At 36.0% G+C, this 19,086-nt stretch overlaps 1 protein-coding gene across 12 annotated transcripts in view; it reads right to left on the bottom strand.

The window, feature by feature from the left end:
• The window catches only part of SOX6 (SRY-box transcription factor 6), a 370,949-nt gene that overhangs the window by 215,061 nt on the left and 136,802 nt on the right, over nt 1-19,086 (bottom strand). For all 12 annotated transcript variants that reach the window (XM_051620577.1, XM_051620574.1, XM_051620578.1 and 9 more), the window contains one exon: nt 2,926-3,136. In XM_051620577.1, the coding sequence (XP_051476537.1) occupies nt 2,926-3,136 (211 nt within the window). The remainder of the gene's footprint in view (nt 1-2,925; nt 3,137-19,086) is intronic.

A 19,086-nucleotide genomic window follows, 5' to 3' on the forward strand; every position in this document is an offset into this window, starting at 1 on the left:
TACAAGCAGCACTTGACCATTTAAATCACTACAACAACCAGATCTAACCAGCTGGGCCATATTCTCTTAGGCGATGCCTGTTGACCTCCTCAGTCACAGCTGCTCCAATGAAATTCTCATTAGACAACTTATTTTCAGAAGCTAAAGGGCTCTGATTAAATATATCTATTTAGACATTTTAAAGTCTTTCAGTGTACGTTCCTTTTCCAACGTTATGAGATACGATGAAGAATACAAGCAGTATATGCAATCACAACAGACCTCGAGTTTCTGAAGGTATATCACCAAATATGTAAGTTTTTGAAGACAGCAACTCGTATTACTCAAATTCAGATCCTATAGATGGACAAGTACAGCAACAAGTCTCTTTTAACATTATTATAGTAATTTTCTGGTCCTTCTAGATGGGGTTAGGGCAGATGACTGGAATTCTTGAGTTTTTTCATGCTGACATGTACTATTAATTTATTCAAAGGAGTGATGCAGGACTTGGAGCCCCACAGATTTTACCCAGTAGTATAGATGTATTGTCCCTTTTATTACATACATTAAAGAAGTTATACTATGCTATCTAGCTGATTGAAAAATCAGCAGTGTTTTTCGCAATTTTATGACAGAAGAGGACTCGATATACAAAGGCCTCCTCAACAGCACTGACAGCATACCACTGCATACCATTTTAAGAAGAGAACTCCATAGAAACCTATTTTAAAAGATCAATGTTAAAGAGCACCATGCATGGTACATGTGTGATTAGGCTATTAATTAGGTTGCTTAAAAGAGACTGTAAAATGGCAAAATATTTTCATAATCTCAGACCTCGTTTCTCCAACTGATGCAGTGCAGTCAGTTGCACCACCCACAGTCAAAACAAAGATCAGAGTCTTAAAATAATAAATTTTTAACTGTTATTTTATTCAAATCAAACAAGTATGGAGAGATTACTTCTTTTTAATCCAGAGACACTTCTGAATACTGAAATAAGTATTCAAAAGTGTAGTAAGAATTTAGAATTTCAAGTCTAGACAGAAGTTTAAAGCCATTGAATTTCCTAAGTGTAACACTGAAAAATTTCCAATTTTTCTATTAATTATTTTTCCATGGTAGTTTATATAGTACCAGTCAGATGTCCAAAATTTATTTTCTGTAAAATGGAAGTGACCGGAATATTCTGGATGGATTGAAAAGAACTTAACATGAAGATACAGTCAATTACCTTTGAACTTGCAGGCAGACTTTAGAATTGTATAATGGGGTCTATAACAAGAAAGATTATTCTGTAGATCAGAAATTACCTTTATTTCACAGCTCGTGAGAACATACAGCATGGAAGGCTCAGACTCAGTGAGAGGGATCTCTGTGCTGTACACATACCATGCCTAAATCAATTACTGTATGCTAATACAGAGGAAGAGAAGAAAATTCTCAAAAATTCATACAAAAGTAAGCTACAAAATGCTTGAAACTTTACATTAAGACACTATGTTTTAACTTCTTGATGCACATTTTTATTAGCACACCATTCAGTATACTCCTGGAAAAGTCTTAGCTGTGGTGTCACTATGATCAACAGCAACTTGGATACTCCTGCAGGGAAGTATGAGCCAAGACCTTTGATTAGCATGGAGTGCTGAATGACTGTTACTGGCTGTAAAAACAAATTTTGCCCAAGTAACATTAAAAATAGTTTCCTAGTCTAGCCACCAAATCTAAGAAAGCAATTTTAAAAGAGTGATCTTTACAGCTGAAAACAGACAGATGGTAGTAAAGAATCTGGGACAGACTCTCTTTAGAGATGTTTCACTAGCTTCAGAAAGGACACCTATAGAACACATTTATCTGTGTGCTGGCATTTAACAATTGTGCCAAGAAATCTGAAAGCTTACTTCCATCCCTACATTATTTTATTCCATATTTAAACATATTATTGTATCAGCATAAATTTTAAGTGAAATCTGCATTGCTACATGGAGCCAAGGGATCCTAAAGTTCACTGTTTGAAGTGCACTGTGACCACACCATGAAATTGAAGAGGTAAAATCATTCTGAGCTCATGCATATTTCAATAGAAAAAGGGAGTTCTACTTCCTTGTGGCTCTGCTACCTTACAAATATTCTTCCTGGGTTGTTTTTAATGTTACAAAACAACACTGTTAAAACAACAGAATCCACATACGTGCCTCCACATCTGTTTATATTTTTCAGAGACTCCTGCTCTCACACCTTCCCTGCTACAAACTCATGTATGAACTCACAAACCAGAAGATATTGTTAGTAAATCAACCAAGACTTCATTCAACTTGACATTGGGAGATATTTTCTTAGTGAACCCTGACAATGTTCACGCACACGCTGATAAACTCATTCTCCAAATCTGTTCAGTTGCAATCAAGGCCAAAATACCTGAACAGATTGAAAAAAAACAAATAACTTCTTCAGCCACAATTCTAGATATACATATCAGAGCTAGGTAGTCTTTACACTGTCATTAAGGTGATGAAAGACAAGAATTTTTAAGGCAAAATAAACCAGTTCATGTTTATTAATTTCTCTTGTTTAAAAATAAACATTTATCTTTTAAAAGAAAAAGAAAAAAATACTACTGAAGAATATCCCTCAGAACCCTAAAAGCAGTTTAGAATTCAACATAACCTTTCAAGAGTTGAGTTTTCACCTAAACCGCCTTTCTTGCTTTGACTCACAGACAGCCAACACAATTTAGAAAGTTTAAAAAAACTGGCATATTTGTCTAAAATCCCTAATGGATCTCAAAGTACCATTGCCATGGTAACCTGTGAATAACTTTATCCTAGCCTTTGCCAATTACACAATTTTCTGGCTCTTGATATCCAACACATTCTTTATGCCATAAAAATGGTAGGGTTTGGGGGTGGGGAAATTATATTGGTCTTATCCAACACATACCCTCTTGCTCAGTCCTGGTCATTTCTTCTAACTTCTTTTGCTTCAGTGTGTCTACCACATCTGCAAGGCTTCCTTTGCGGCGTTCTGGTGTTCCAAAATTAACACTGCTCATTAGCTCACTGCGGTCACGACCTCCTTCGTCGGGCTTGTTTGGTGAGGTAGAGGTATTTCGGAAGGAATACAAGGAACATAATTTATTACTCTCTGACTCCTGCAAAGAAACAATACAATGTGAAAACAGGCTATCTCAAACACGTAAAAGTTGAAAGCATTATTTACTAGTCTGTAATGCTAAAGAGCCTACATGTATCCTTCAGTTTCTAAAAGGAGCATTATGATTTTAATTTCTTCGTTTCAGTGTTTGATGGGGGCTCTTTTATTCCTTAAGGTCAGTCCTCTTCATGCTTTTAACAAACTTACTTCATGCCTGAGATACCCCCCATCAAGGACTTAACTTGTCAGAAACAAGTCACTTCAACACTTTTTTCAATTAGTGTGTTAAGGTTCTACAGTTTTATTTAGTTCCTTAAGTAAGGGCAATACATGTAGCACTGAGAGAGAAAATACAGGCAAAGACAAATTACTCCTGAACAGAACCTCAGCTAATGAAAAACAATGTAACTTTAAAATCAGAAAAATAGTTAGGCTAATAATGACTGAGTAGCAAGTAATCTACTTCGCAGCTAAACAAAGCTTATGCAATGTTTCTAATCATGGTCATTCACTGCTTTTTAAATAAATCCCTTTTCTTAAAGAATTATGGCTATGATGCTTCTAATATACAAAAGGAAATGTTACTTTCTAGGCTAACACAGACAAGAAGGAGCAAGGAAATAAGTTTATGGCAGAACAAGTCATGCATGCTAATACATAAATATTGAGATTACATGTATCGGAGAAGGTGTTATATAGTCAAAGACACAGAAAGAGAAGTAAAAATGGTTCATATCCCTTGGCAATAGATAACACGTAGCATTTGAGCAATAAGCTAAAAAAAACAAAAGGAACCCAAAAGCAACAAGTAATGTCAGTTCTCCTCAGTTTCATTATATCACCCAACAGTCAAGCCCATCATGACTGTCTCTGGCTCAGACTCCTTATTCTCCCAAATATAGATGCAACATTCACACATCTCCATTTTCACTCTTTCAGCTAAAAAGAGCACATATTCTTCAATTTGCCCTCAAAAACTCAACCAAGGGAATTTCTCACACGTCTCTTTCCAAAAGTACTGTTTTATTCTAATTCTTAATAACACAGGGCTAGGAGTGCTAAAAATTTTGAGGAAACAATATTAATTGTATTTTGTTGATTATATGCCTAGAAATGCCAGTGTGCATATTCAGTGCCATAAAACAGATTTTCTCTAAAATTAAAGTGTAATAATAGTGCCAATATATTTAAGAATTAAGAGATTAATAGTTCTATCAAAACTCATTCTCCCAATGCACAGTGTTTCCCATGAACAATAATATTCCTAATATCCCATGAGTTGAAAATGCCTCTCTATAGAGTGCTGAAGAAATTTGTGTTTGGAAATCTCCCAGGTGACACAAGCTCTGAAGAAAGCCAGACGAGAAAATGTTAACCATCAGTAACAACACAAGACATAAATCTGCTTCAGCCCTGAATGGATTAAGAAGTAGCTGTGCAGTGTAACAGAGGGAGCAACACTAACAATGAGCAAGTGTGGTAACTAAGGGCTGTGGACTGCATAGAAGGTGGTGGTGACAAATTGTCATCAAACACAGCAGTATATGATCAGCACAGCACTATTATTGCCTTTGGAGAAGGAGGCAGCATTTGCTAGTGATGATGAAAATGTATTTATTCACTAAAAAAGGAAAGTAGAAGATGCTACCACATCCCAGCAGCAGCAGCAGCACCCTGTCAACACGGTAGGAGTAACAGAGGTTTTGTAAAAGCAGACAGAAAGTGAGGTGACATTGACCAAAAACTTTACTTTCATTCTTGCATCTATCAAACATTATAGATTTTTTCATTCAATTCATTTGTATTCATTAAAGAATTAAACATCATGAAGAACAACAATAGCTTAGACGCAGCAGGTACAGAGCTGAATTTATCAAGTTGCTGTCAGAGAAGGGAGGTTTTCTTATCTTCAATTGTTTCTGAAAACTACTTTGCATTTTTCTTAAAACTTGGTCTAAGTTACAATAGAGATGAAAAAACTTCTCTAACATTTTTCAGATTTAAAATTTCAGTTTCTATAATACATTTTTCAATGAGAAATTAGTACTTTTAATATGGCATTTTCACCTTTGAAGACTAGTGTAAGAGCAACTCATTAATTTGAGGGGATCAAGTGCACTCTCAGTAAACCTGCAGATTACACTAATTTGGGAGAGTGTTGATCTGCCTGATGGCTTTACAGAGGGATCTGGACAGGCTGGATCAATGGGGCAAGGCCAACTGTATGAAGTTTAACAAGACTAAGTGTTGAGTCTTGGAGAAGAGTGACAGGAAGGCTGCCTGGTGGAAAATGACCTGGAGATATTGATGAGCCAGCATTGTGCCAAGGTGTCCAAGAAGGCCAGCGTCATCCTGACTTGCATCAGAAGTGGAATAGCCAGCAGAACTAGGGAAGTGATTGTCCCCCTCTACTCAGCACTGGTGAGGCTGCACCTCAAGTACTGTGTTCAGGTTTTGGCTCCTCTCTACAAGAAAGACATTGAGATGCTGGAGCATGTCCAAAGATGAAGCTGGTAATGGTCTAGACCACAGGTCTTATGAGGAGGGGCTGAAGGAACTGGGGTTATTTAGCCTGAAGAAAAGAAAGCTCAGGAGAGATCTTATCATTCTCTACAACGACCTGAAAGGAGGTTGTAGCAATATGAGTGTTGGCCTCCTCTCCCTAGTAGCAAGCAACAGTACAAGATGAAAAGGTCTCTAGATGTGCCAGGGGAGGTTTAGGTTGGCTATTAGAAGAACCTTCGTCACTGAAAGATTTATTAAAGACTGGAATAGACTGCCCAGAAAGGTGGTTGAATCACCACCCCTGGAGGTGTTTAAAAGATGTGTAAATGTGGTGCTTAGGAATACAGTCTAGCACTGGGCTCGACAGAGCTAGTTTAATGGTGGGACTCAATGATCTTAAAGGTCTTTTCCAACCAGAATGATTCTGTGGTTTTAAAGGAGTTTGTTCTCAAGAAAGCAATGTCATCTTATAGTACATGAAACTTACCCATCAGGCTCAATGCAGAGATTTTTATGCTCTTAGCAAGGAACACTAAATCTACTGTTTAGGCCAGAAACAAGAAGCAAAGGCTAAACTGTGGAACAAGTAGAAACGACAATGTTCTTCCTCCTGATAACCACCTTCTCCCTCATCTAAATGCATTCATGGTCTAGCACAAAGTTCATTGGCTGCTAACAGAAGACTATCCAAGTCCTGCCTCCGACAGGCAGCACATCCACATTTCTTTTTCTTGCCCAAAAGACTGCAAGGTCCATAATGAAAATGAGACAAGTTTAAACTCCATGCAAATTATGTACCTTTAGAGAATGAAGGCAGAATGACAGGCTTTGTGAGAATGAGGATCTGTCCAATTAATAGAGTATTTTATATTGTCAGATTCTTGGGTAGAATATGTAGAATACATGTAGAACAAAAATTAAAGAATAAAAGGTATTCTTAATACTTTTTGTTCTGTTTAGACCTACAGCTGTAGTACTGGGGTCACTAAATGGCTAACGCATTTGCAATGTATTATCTGAATTTGCAGCCTAAGAAACCCAGCAAGGATGGCTTTCTAAGCCTCATCTTCTTCTGAAATCACAAACAGTTAAAAAGAGTGGCTGAGGATTCAGCAGGACAACTGCACAAACTGAAAGGCAATCACGGAATTCAATGGACAAATGGAAAAACTGTAGACAAGTTCACTGTAAATACCTTCCCTAATAATACCAGAACTCAGGTAGAAAAATCTAAATCGGCTGCATGTACAATTATCTACAAGAAACAAAACCAATTCCCATGCATTCTAGAGTTCTAGATACATTTGAGAATAATCTACAAATTAAATGTAGCTAAAATGAAACATTCAAAAGGCTTCAGAGGAGTTTTATAGTATATATATATATATATACGATCAGAATTGACAGTTTTATTCCTATCTATCTACTGTTGGCAGCTTTATTTTTTATTGCAACCATATGAATAGGTTGTATTGACCTCACATTCATGGTAAACTAGACAGTTCAAAAACAATGGGTCAAGGGAAACATTTCTGTTATGTTTTTTCTAGAAAGGTGACTCAACTGTATTTGAAGGGAAGTTGTTACTGCAGTGTTCGGTGTGTTGAAAATCAAATAAAGGTTGCAGGAAATCTATGAAGATTTTAATATCCTTAGCAGACCTTATAATCTCTTGTGGACCAACGCATGTCATGTTTATGTCCCAGCACCTCACCCACTGTGTGACCAAAAATGCAATTATAACATGCATCACATGCAGTCCTACCTATCACAAGTTAATTTGCATAGACATTCACAAGCAGCATGCAGGTACCCGCCTAATACAGCTGAAAAATACAACCCTGTGGCCTAGGCATCCTCTCAAGAGAGATTAGTGGATCATGTGTGTTGCCCCGGGGGAAGAGGTATAGCATACCTACAAGTTTTTTGGTGGTCTTGCTTTAATGCATAAGTTACTCTCAGTAGAAAATTTAAAGTCCAGAGTGGAAAAGGACCACCACACTTCTTATCACAAACTAAGAAAATAAAGGAAAGCAGAACCTGGTTCTTTTGTATATGGGAGGATTCAGTAATGAGAAAGATTCTATCTTTGAGAAGATAGTTTGACCTGAAGAGAGGAAAGAAAGGATACTATTAAAGGTTTTTTTCATGCTTTTTCCAAAAGCATAAAAGAAGAGATAAAGACAAGTGAAGTGCCTAGCCAAGATCAACTCAAATGTTTTCATTTTGGAAAATCCAGCTGAACAATCCATCACCATTGATGAAAATTCTCCATATAAGTCAACTTTTCCCAGCACAACTGATTATACTTAACAATAAAACAGGCAAGAGACTATGATTGATATGAATGTCCACTTAACGTATTCGGACACAATCTGGTGTCCAAAATAATCTAACAGCTACATAATACACTAGGCAACTAACATATACCTGAATTCTCAGGTTTAAAATTAATGTATTTCTGTAAAATGGCATTTTAAGTCTAAACTTGAAATAATATCTTCAACACATCACAGCCTTATTGAACAGTGCATTTTTCAAGGTGTGTGATTCTTACTGATTTAAGTGATTTCCATGTAAGAAGGGAGAAAAAGGAAAATGTGTTAGATAAAGGGCAAATATTTAGTCTATGGACAAAAGACTTAACACAGAGCATGCTTCCTCATCCAACAGTGGTGGAATCCAGTCACATGAAATATTTTAATCTTGACTATATTAGGATTAATTCAATTTTCAGCCAAGAAATAGAACAATACTGACATATTAATAAAGAGTCAGTATAAAAAATATATGCCCATCTGAAGTACATTTTACTTCTAATAAGAATGGAGTGCCTAGAAAAGCAGAACTTCAAGAAAAAAGTATGTTAGCAAAATTTTGAATTTGGTCCTAAGAGAAAGTGTTAGGCAAAGATATTGCTTATTACAGATAACATAACAGAGTAGGTTCCTTCTCAGTTTGATACAGTGACATCTGATGCAGATTGTTTAGGATACCACCCTACCTTTGCTAGACTTACACAACTATCCTCCCACTCACACACTAATACTGGATAAATGTAGAAGGACAATTTATGCCTGTACCAGAATACACAAGGATATTGCACAGGAAATTTTGCCCACCACAATGGTGGCATTTCCAAACTAGCCCTTAATAATTGGCAAAAAATAAAATTTGAAGACAGCTTATTGCTCAAAGTTAGGCACCAGTCTGACTACCTAAGGAACAAGATGTGAAATGGTTCTACATCTTAACCTTTCTTCGTTACCTTACATATCAGACATAAAAGTGTTTTTAGTTGTAAAGGTATTTATTTGCACAGATGAATAAACAGAAAATCTTACTGCATAGCAGCTGAAGACCAAAAATTAGTCTGGACCACTATTCTAGCTGCTTACTATTCAGCAGGGACAAAACTGAGGCTATTTTTGAAAACCTGGGCTTTAATATCAAGGTAAATAAGGGGCATTTTTCCTGTATATATTTCCTTGCCAGCAACTAGCACAGGCAAACCTCTATTACAGATCATTCAAATGTTTTGACAAAATATCCCTATGTAATAAATACCTATATTTAGCCACTAAAATTTAAGAAGTAGGTTTCAGAGGGGACAAAATGCAGAAAAATAAATAAATGCACAAAAGACAGTAAACCAGAAATTAGTAAGGCATGAATACTGAAATATTACACATGGCTCACTCAGGGATAGGTAGCCCAGGCATGAAATCAGTTTTACTGACCCCTAAAACCTCTACCTGTTGCTCTACTCATATGTCACCAAGAAAAAAACATTAAGATTTCCAGTGCAATGTGGTAGAAGCTTTTCTAGGTGTATTCTTGGCCCTTTTCATGTTAGACAGACAGCGTACTTCTTTAACCAATCCCAAATTTTCTTTGTATATATGTGGTCCAACAACAGCTTCCTTAATCCCACCAGCCTTCCAGGCTGCCTGGTGTAAACAATGAATGGCCTGTTGACCATTCCTTTTCGAGTTGCTGCTAACAGCCCACGTATAGTTTTGCTAAGGGCAGAAACAATTCTGAATAATTACAAGCAAAGGCTTAGTATAAATAAAGAGGGAGACTCCTTGTGACTAAGTACATGGTGTTTTCTTGACATTCCATAATAATTCCTTTAAAACTGTTACATTAAGATAACATGTATAAATATTTCAGTGTGCCTCCTACTCTGAGAAAATGATTTTTCTTAGCATGCACATTCACTAAATTTCACAAGTAAAATGGTAAAATTCTTCAAAAACTGAGCTGCTTAGCTTCTGCACAAAGGAAGGAAAATCTTCATGCTTTCTCAGAAGTTTCTGTTGAAAAGGAATTTAATAATAATTTCCTTTATTGTTGTAAAAAAGGTATTTTCTTGTGTATTTACATTCTGAAAGTTTAAGTAGTTAATTTTCCCACCAGTGGTCCCACTGGTTTTAACAGGACAAATGAGGATACTGCTGTAAGTGATGTAAATAAAGGTACAGAGAGTCAAACCTGTATTTTTCATATCAGGAAGCTAATGTTTATAGCAATACATGCAAACTGAACCATGAGCCTACTTGTGTCAACTTTTGTGAAGCCCTTTCACTTCCAAAATAGAGCAAACACACACAAAATAACAGTCCTATTGGTGAAAGATTGTAGGCTACAACAATATTCAATATTCTTGCTTCTTCCTCTGAATGGCCAAAGTACAAAATATGGGGCTGCGTTTTGGGGCTGAGAAGGTACATCTCTGTTTGGGAACTCCACAATCATAAGCACATATCTGGTTTGGGACAGATCTCTGTCTGGGATCCTCGTAAGGGTTAAGAACAGAAAAACAGTCTGGTGAGCTGGATTCACTGGGCTGGAGCCTTACAAGGGGGGAATGCACGAGGCTGTGGATTTAATAAAGAGATGCTGCAATTTCTTTATGGTGGCATTTATGTTTCATGTAAGGATGACAGAATTCTGTCTCAAAGATAGAAGCACTCTGAAGGTGAGAAAAGAGGAACTTGGGAACTGAAACTGTGGGCTGTACAAAATCATGGTCACAGTGTTAGCTGGAAATTTAAGAATCACTACTGTCAACTTTGATTGAAAGTTGACGACTGCAGTCCTACTCAATAGTCAGAGACAAAACTGTTTCTGTAGGAGTTCAACTGCAATCACAGAGTGAATGGCCAAGAAGTAGAAAGCGAATACTACTAACATAAAATGCGTTAGCTGCATTGCCTATTTCCATGTGGATTAGGCTTTTCTGTTATAAAGGGATATTTATCTGTCTCTGCATTGAATGGGACACATGTAAACACCCCAGGAAAGTTGGATATCCAGAGTGGTTTTGAGTCCAAGTACTAGAGGCATGCTGGCACTTGGAACTAATCTGGAGTTAACATATAATGAAAGCAAATGTTTACAAAATCATTTCCAATCATTACATTAAATAAGGTTTCCCATTTTGAGGAATTTAATTAAATACAATTAAGATAAATTAAAAATCTAAGTGATCATTTCCAATTCTCATCCGATTAAAAAAAACAACAAAAGTTTTATTAAGAAAGATTTATCTCAATCCAAGCCTTGAGAATTACTGCTATGAGCTATTGAGAGAACATCATTTGTAAAGTCTCAGCAAATTATGCTAGTGGGAGGGCAAATGGTAAGTAATGGAATAAAACCTCAAGTCTTTAACTCAGCATTTACTCTGATAAAACTTACACAGATTTCACTGCCAAAGTATAGGCTGACTATAAAAGGCTTGCGTTTGGTCTTTGATACACAACTAAAAACCTCAAGCAGAAACAATACAACAGTAAGCACTAGTTCAAAGCCAAGAAATAACATGTTAAACTAAGGGGGGGCAGGGGGGGGGGAAGAGGAAGATAGCTTCAGTTTAGAACATAGGTTTAAAAATTAGATTATGTAATAATCAGACATATATGGTATGACTATGGCCTTATGAATAGGCCAGTGCAAGACTGTATATCTTTGGAAGGAACAGGCAGGGACTTCCCGTTGGTTGTAAAATATGACCACTTAATTGCAGTAATCTCTTCATACTCAGTTGTTGCATGAAATCAAATTAATCCAGGTACTTTTGGGTAGAGATATTTCAGAAGAAGATTTTTATAATTTTTCAACTATGTGATTTAAACCCTTTTCTTTACAAATGAGCAAATCCACGAAAAATACTGACACGCATTTTGCTCCATTCCAGAAGAAAAAGTAACTTCAAAATTCTTAAATGCAACGACCAATCACTTCTATATGGCAATCAACTCACCCTCAAATGATATGCATAGACTCATGTGTGCTGTGGTAATATTTAGATGCTAAGGATTTTCTTAATTATCCAAATACCATATGTCCTCACTCCCCGTGTTTAGTATTGGTAGTAAATCACAAGAATATTGAGACTTTATGCCCTGGATTTTGGTTAAATGCTCTTATTAAGGAAAAACTAATGGACAACCATTTACAGAATGAGTATTTAGACATATTTTCATCTAAACTGAAACTGAATATGCATTGTGATCAGTCCCAGCTGATTAGCACTGTTTACCTTTTGGGTAAATAAAGAAGTATTTTTCTCAGAAGCTGCCAAATAAAACAAGGATTGTGTGGCTTGGATATTCCAGACCACTTTGTATATATCCAACTTCCTCCTATTGGGTTGTCTTAGTCATCCAAATTATAACCGGATCTATTGTAAATATCAAAATACTAAAATTTGTATTTATGTTTTAGCAATATCAAATGAACATGGAAATCCTTCTCTGTATATAGTTACGTGACATGTATTACATGCTTTATGTTTCCCTTTTAGCATTTGCAGAGGAATGCGTGCAGGAAAGCAGCCTGCTGCACAGAGTACTTGTATTTCTTTAAGGTAAACACTGATGAAACATTTGGAAGATTGAAATAAAAACAAGACATTTATGAGACATAAAGGTATCACATAAAACTGTTGTGAATTACAGTAACATTGGCTGAATCCCAGAAGAGATAATCCTTATAAACATGCAGGAATGTTGTAAACTGTATATGAATGTCAGTGATACAGTACATTAGGAGATTCGTATTACACTGGGTGCTGTGTAAGTCTCAGGCACTGGATTTTTCATGGCCTCAAAGATTAAAATAAATATATGCAGTATCTTTTCTTCCTCCACGAAGACATTTTATGTACACAGTTTTATTATGCTGAACAAAGATACCAAAGTCTGTTTTTTCTTGAGCTGTCAAAGTACAAAAGAAATGCAAAAAGTCCTTGCACAGATGTAGTAAAGTGCTGGATTTTATCTTTTGGCAGGTGCTCAATATGCAGCCCACATAATCACATGTTAATGACTGGAGTGTGTTAATCAGCATGCATACCTGATTCCTTCTTGCCCAAGGAAAAAAAAAATTAACAATTTACAGCATGTTAATGCTTCTACTTCTGAAAAAATTCATGTCAATATACTGAAGTGAATTAAAAACTTCTCAGAAATTGCTTTATAAAAACTAGGAAATGTTAAAATAAGAGAAAGGAATAAAATTACTACAGGTTTAGATGAGTATAAACAGAAAGTCTTTCACAAAGAATTCACGTGATGATTAATTCTTTTTAAATACAGTTCACCCTAGAATATAGGGAAAGGTTTAAAATAGACCTTGCTTTTGGAAAGAAAAATGTGGTGTCAAAATGAAAATAATGCAAGTATACCAGGCATGCCAAAAAGTGCAATTATGTGATTCTTTTTCAAATAAAGTAAATTTTCTGTTTCACAACCCCCATTAAGTATATTATCCTGTACACTTTTAGGAAATTGTTTTATTATTTTCAATATGAAATATAAACATATTTTAATGCTAAAGCTAGTAAAAGTCCTTGATCTTTCAAAACTTTAGACATGTGCTTAACATGATAGTTGTTGGTAGTCCTAATAAAGTCAAGGACATACCTGAATGTTTTTTAAATTAAAAAAAAAGCACTTAAAAAAAAGTATTTCTACATTTTCTGCAATTTATTTATCACAGGAGTCTATTTTATGGAAAAATACCACATCAGCTGCTTTTTCACACCCTTTATTTTCAGCCAAAACTTTGTGCCCATGCAATTACATGTGAAGGTATTTCTCTCTTAGTTAGATAAAAATGCTGATGCACTACCTGGCAGGCAGAAATAATATCACAGGCACAGTAGAATTGCTTTTGATCATCACAAAACTCAGATTTGTACATGTAAATAACAGCTGCATGAACAATTTAGCACATACAGAATTGCCAGAGTTTAGTGCATTTATATTTGATGCATTTTCTGTGCTCATATCCAGCCCATAAAAGAACTAAAAATAACATTTCAAAACATGTAATTGTATCTATAACTTTCGAGAATCTGAAGCCATGAATTTAGCTAACAACAAACACACAGTGTTTAGCATCTGTAAACATTTTTTTATGATCTTTCCTAAAAACCTGAGTTTATTTTTTGTAAAGGGAAGAACTTGCAACAAGAGAAGGTAGCAACAAGGAGGATGGAAAGGGGGAAGGGAGTGACAGGATTGTGCTTGTTATATGTAGAGGCAGTAAGCACTGAAACACTCAGACCTGCAAGGTACCCCTTATTTCTGCCCTTCTGATGCTAGCAGTTTTGCTAAAGCTATATAAAGTTAAATTTGATACTTGGCGATATGAAATGATTTTAAAAGAAACAAATGCAAGTGGCATTAAGAGATCTTCACTTTTCCTGCTGCATATACAAATCTGCTGGCAGTACAGCTGAGACATGCACACAGACGCAGTGGAAAGGTAGCAAGCCTTCCACCCCTTTGGTGAGAAGTCAACAAAAGACAGAGACTTGACATAATTATGAAATGTATGTCAGTGTTGCAATTTGAGATAAAATCCAATGAGATGCATTTTGTTTATAAACCCAAAGGTCTCTGAAAGATGTTACAAAATTAAGGAAATGTAGCAGGTATTTGGAGGTAATTTAACTTGTATATGTATATGTTTGTTTTTCCTCATTCACAGGAAAATAACACCCATCCTTTAGACGTGACTTGTTGCTGTGGTTCCCTGTAACAGCTTCTCACTGCATCATACCAAGTAACAGTAGAGCAAAAATACATGGATGCCCTCATTCTGTGCATGAACATGCTGCCTATATACCCCCTATGGTGATGGGCAGAGGAGGAACATCAGCAGTAAAAGACAAGAGCACATCATCATGTATAGTGACAGGCACAGTGCCTGGAAGTTCCTCACAAACCCTGTCTGTTACCAGATTGTTATACTGGGATTGGAGATAGGAACAGAATTTGCCTCTCTCCTTTTCTTGGAGGGTGGGATTCTTGGAGAAAGAGTCCAAATTTCATTAGGTTAAAGCTGCTTAAATTTATCATTCACAAGGTCCACATCTAGCCTTTACAGTCATGGGAATACACCATTTCATTCCTCTAAGAGGTTTAGGCCTTTTGTCCATCTAATTTTATATCTTGTATTTGTATCTTGTGTTTGTTGATGGCACTGCTTTCTACTGATACTTCAGAGAAAAAAAAATAAAAAAACTTTCACAATTTACCTCACAAGCTGTGTGGAACTCTGTATGAAAATGGGGACCATTCCTGATTCTCCAGTGAACAAAGCACAAATTATGATTCTCGATTTCTTTGCCTATTTACTATTAAGTGTATTATTAGGATATAACAATTCATTTATAATTACATTCAGCAAAAGTAAGTATTGTTGGCTTTCCCCACTCATCCTCTCAGTCTGTTGCTGCAAGAGAGCCAAGATTTGGATGCACTTTAAAAATTTGACTGTATTACTTGCCTGCTACTCTTTGTCCATGTAAGAGAGCAGGACAGTTTCCTTATTATCTCATCATCTTTGTCCTCTTCCCTACAGTCCACTGCAGCAAATGGATACATCCTTAGCCTGAAACAGTTATTTTTTTCTAGTAGAACCACAAACAGCAATAAATACCCATATATCTAGGTATTTTTACATTAAGATCCAGTTAGAAATATATACAGAACCTTTTCAGCTCAGCAATATGAAATTTCAGAAATCTTTTGGTTGTTTCATTTTCTCCCCACTGTAACATCAAATTGGCTGGTGATGCGATACTCACAGTGTAAGTCATTACAGGTCTGACGTTACAGTTGTTACACATTGCTGAATCTGTCAAATGAAAAGGGAGCACAAAGGGAATTTCCAAATGCAGCTGCTATTTCCCATTTGTTACATCCTTTTATTACACCATATAAGTACACAGCTGGGAAATACTATAGAGTGGGAGTTAAAACAAAATATTTTGGCTTCCAGACATTCAGAATACACAAAGGACTCAGTGGAAAGCAGTGCCTGATATCAAAAGGGAGTGAAAGTTTGAAAACATTTCTAGCCAGTGTGGTTTTTTATGATAATACACAATGTAGTTTAAAGGTATCTTAAATTACAGAAAGTGCTGCACACCATAAATGTTGGAGAAAAAAATCCCAGTCTCTTTTTTCAAATTGCCCTGGTACAACATCTTGTTTTCACCTAAGATCTGTACAGCCCTCGTAGCATGTTATGATGCACACTGTGTGCTGTCACAGATTCCAGTGAACTCCTTAGTAGTTTTAAGGGCATAAAGGATGCAGGATTGTGCTCTTAATTAAGTAACACGTAAAAAAGGGCGGTTTTTTTCTTCCCCACATGTCGACACAGCATTCTTTGATTTTACCATCTTATAACCAGACAACACAAGTTATTGATGCATTTTAATGACAGCACTACTGTCTTTGCTTCCAGTGTAAATGGTACGAGCAGGTGCTTCTTCAAATCTGCTTTGAAAGGATGTGTCTGGGAAAGGTCAGAAAGCACACACCTTCTGGGAATTCGATTTTATTAAGTAGAAAATTGGTCACTACCCCAGCACCTATCTCAGAATTGCCCAACCCACCTTCTGGAATTTGTTTTTCTGGAAAAACACTCCAACCCTCCCTTTAAGGAGTATGAAATTGCCTTCATTGGGAAAACTGCAGGCACCTCTGAATTCTTTCCTAGCAATATTGATACCTGTTTGGAGACTGTGTTTTTTCAGAGAAACTTTATATAATTCATTGAGGCTTAAAGGTTTGCTCATGAAGGACATAAATAAAGGAGAAAAAAAAAAAAATAAAAAATCCCAAACAAGTTACCCTAAATGACAGTCTCTCAAGGAGAAAAAAAATTTCACTACTTCACTCTTGTGATCTAACTAGTCATCTAACTCATCTAAACTGTAAATACACTGGGACCTTGCTCTGTACATTCTAGATCTCTCTTAAGTGCAACCAAATACCATGCCTTAGAACTTCAGTTCTCACTTCTAGCCAAGCCTTGTAAATTATATCCTGCTTTGAGCTGGGCAAAAAAAAGAAATCTGTTTGGCTTAGCTGAGAGCTATCTAAATAAGGATGACCTACATCCACCACCAGACTTAACCCAAGGGAATTGTGGAAACTCCTAATGATTTCCAGGACATTCATCTACATATATGATGGAATATTTACTGCAAAAGAAGAGAAAAAAACCAGAATGCCAAGTCACTCAAGCAAAGTTTATGCACTTGTTCAGAAACATGATAAGCTGAGTATTGATTCCTGCCCATCCAGAGGCACAGCAACCATTGACATGAGAGTGGAGCACTAAGAAATTTGCACTCTGTTGCTGTAAATGTAAATACACTTCAGAGCAATTCAAATGACTACAACTGGTCATACTGCAAGAGGTTCTATCATTCTGGTTTAAGAACTACTTCAGGGCCAAGAACAGCCTGAGCCAAAACCAAATGCCTTGTGGGACTATTAGAGGCTAGGAGTTCATTTCTCTCTGGGACACAGAGTCATTTTATCAATGTAATTAGTGTCCTAAGAGCAGAGTTCCCAGAGTGCACATGCCTTTCTGAATGAACAGGAAAGTAGTGGATAAATTCACATATTTATTTTTTCCAGCAACAAACTTGATCAATCCTTTCTACTCTGCATCCAGCGTGTCCTCCTGATAACATGTAAGTTAAAATTATTCTGATGTGCTTATCGCATTACTTGGGCAAAAAGTGACTCTCCATCCAAAATGAGGTTCCATCTGAGAATTCAGCATAGAGGTCATATATACAACTACTTTGACAAATCACTATCCTATAATTTTTCTTTAAAGCCATGTTTACAGTTCAGTGTTTTTTTTTAATTTTTTTTTTCATGACAGTCACCCAGTGTTTGGAAATGTTTTAGGCCTGAAAGAAAGTTCTGCACTAGGTTAAATTGTTCATTACAGATTAGGTAGCATTTTTCTGGTTTGGCTTAATCATTTGAATAAATTGGATTTTAGAAAGAAAAAACCCACAAAATTATATTAGCAAAATATATATGATTGTAGTGCTATTATGTAATTAATTCCAGGCATCAAAACACATAAGAAGAATTCCAGTGTCTGTGTTGATTAATGCATTAGAATTATTATTTCTAGTCAAATGTGCATTAAGTTTATTATTTAGTGCTGTAAAAAAAAATTTACAGTTCTTTAACCTTATTGAAAGCTGCTGATTTGTACAAAGAAAAAGAAAAAAAAAAACTTGCTGAAAAAAATCTGCCCATTCTATAAAAATACAGAAGGAATTTTACAAAAAGGCAGGGTATTCCTTTTAAACTAACTGTATAAATTTAATGTCTGTGCAAGTCACTTTACGGAGAGTCTAGAATTATCTTCTAAATTTACAGAATACCTGGCTGCTCCACATACCTTAATTCTGCTCCTGAGGAACACATGCAAGGAAAATAAATTGACTGAGATGCTATGCCCATTCAGTCTTCATTCAGTCTGCCCATTTATTGCACAGTTTTGGGGATGCACAGGCAGAATTACAACTGAAAAATCATTTTATCTAGGCTACTAAAAAAACTGTAGGTAATAATTTTGATCATTGGTACCATCACCTATAAGATCTAGAGCAGAAAAGCATAACATAGTTTTTTGCAATCACCTTTCCCCTCCCCAAAAAGTTCTAATTTCCTATAAATACAGCAGAATGTTTTGTGTCACCTAAATGCCAGCTTCTTTGTTATGGTGTAAAGCTATAATATTCTAGAATTAGTGGGTTCTATTTCTGAGACACAAGTAAAAAAACACATTAAAGTTTCTTCCTTCATCACAACACTTTTCAGATGACTAACAGTTGTGAGCTACATCCTCCTGTCAGAAATTAATGCTTGAATATATGAGCTAGAGAGGTTATGACATAAATCAAGGAATGAATGAAAACATGATAAACAGTTGCATTTCCCTTCCGAAGGTGAACTCATCAAATGACCTCATTCATATAGACCTGTATACTTAAGAAGATTATACAATTGTAATTTACAATTACACCATATTGATGTTGATCTATTGCTAACACTGACACTTTAACATTTAAAAAGCTTTACACTCATGAAGGATTAT

This window comes from Apus apus, chromosome 5 (assembly GCF_020740795.1).
Source record: "Apus apus isolate bApuApu2 chromosome 5, bApuApu2.pri.cur, whole genome shotgun sequence".
Classification (NCBI taxonomy): Eukaryota; Metazoa; Chordata; class Aves; order Apodiformes; family Apodidae; genus Apus; species Apus apus.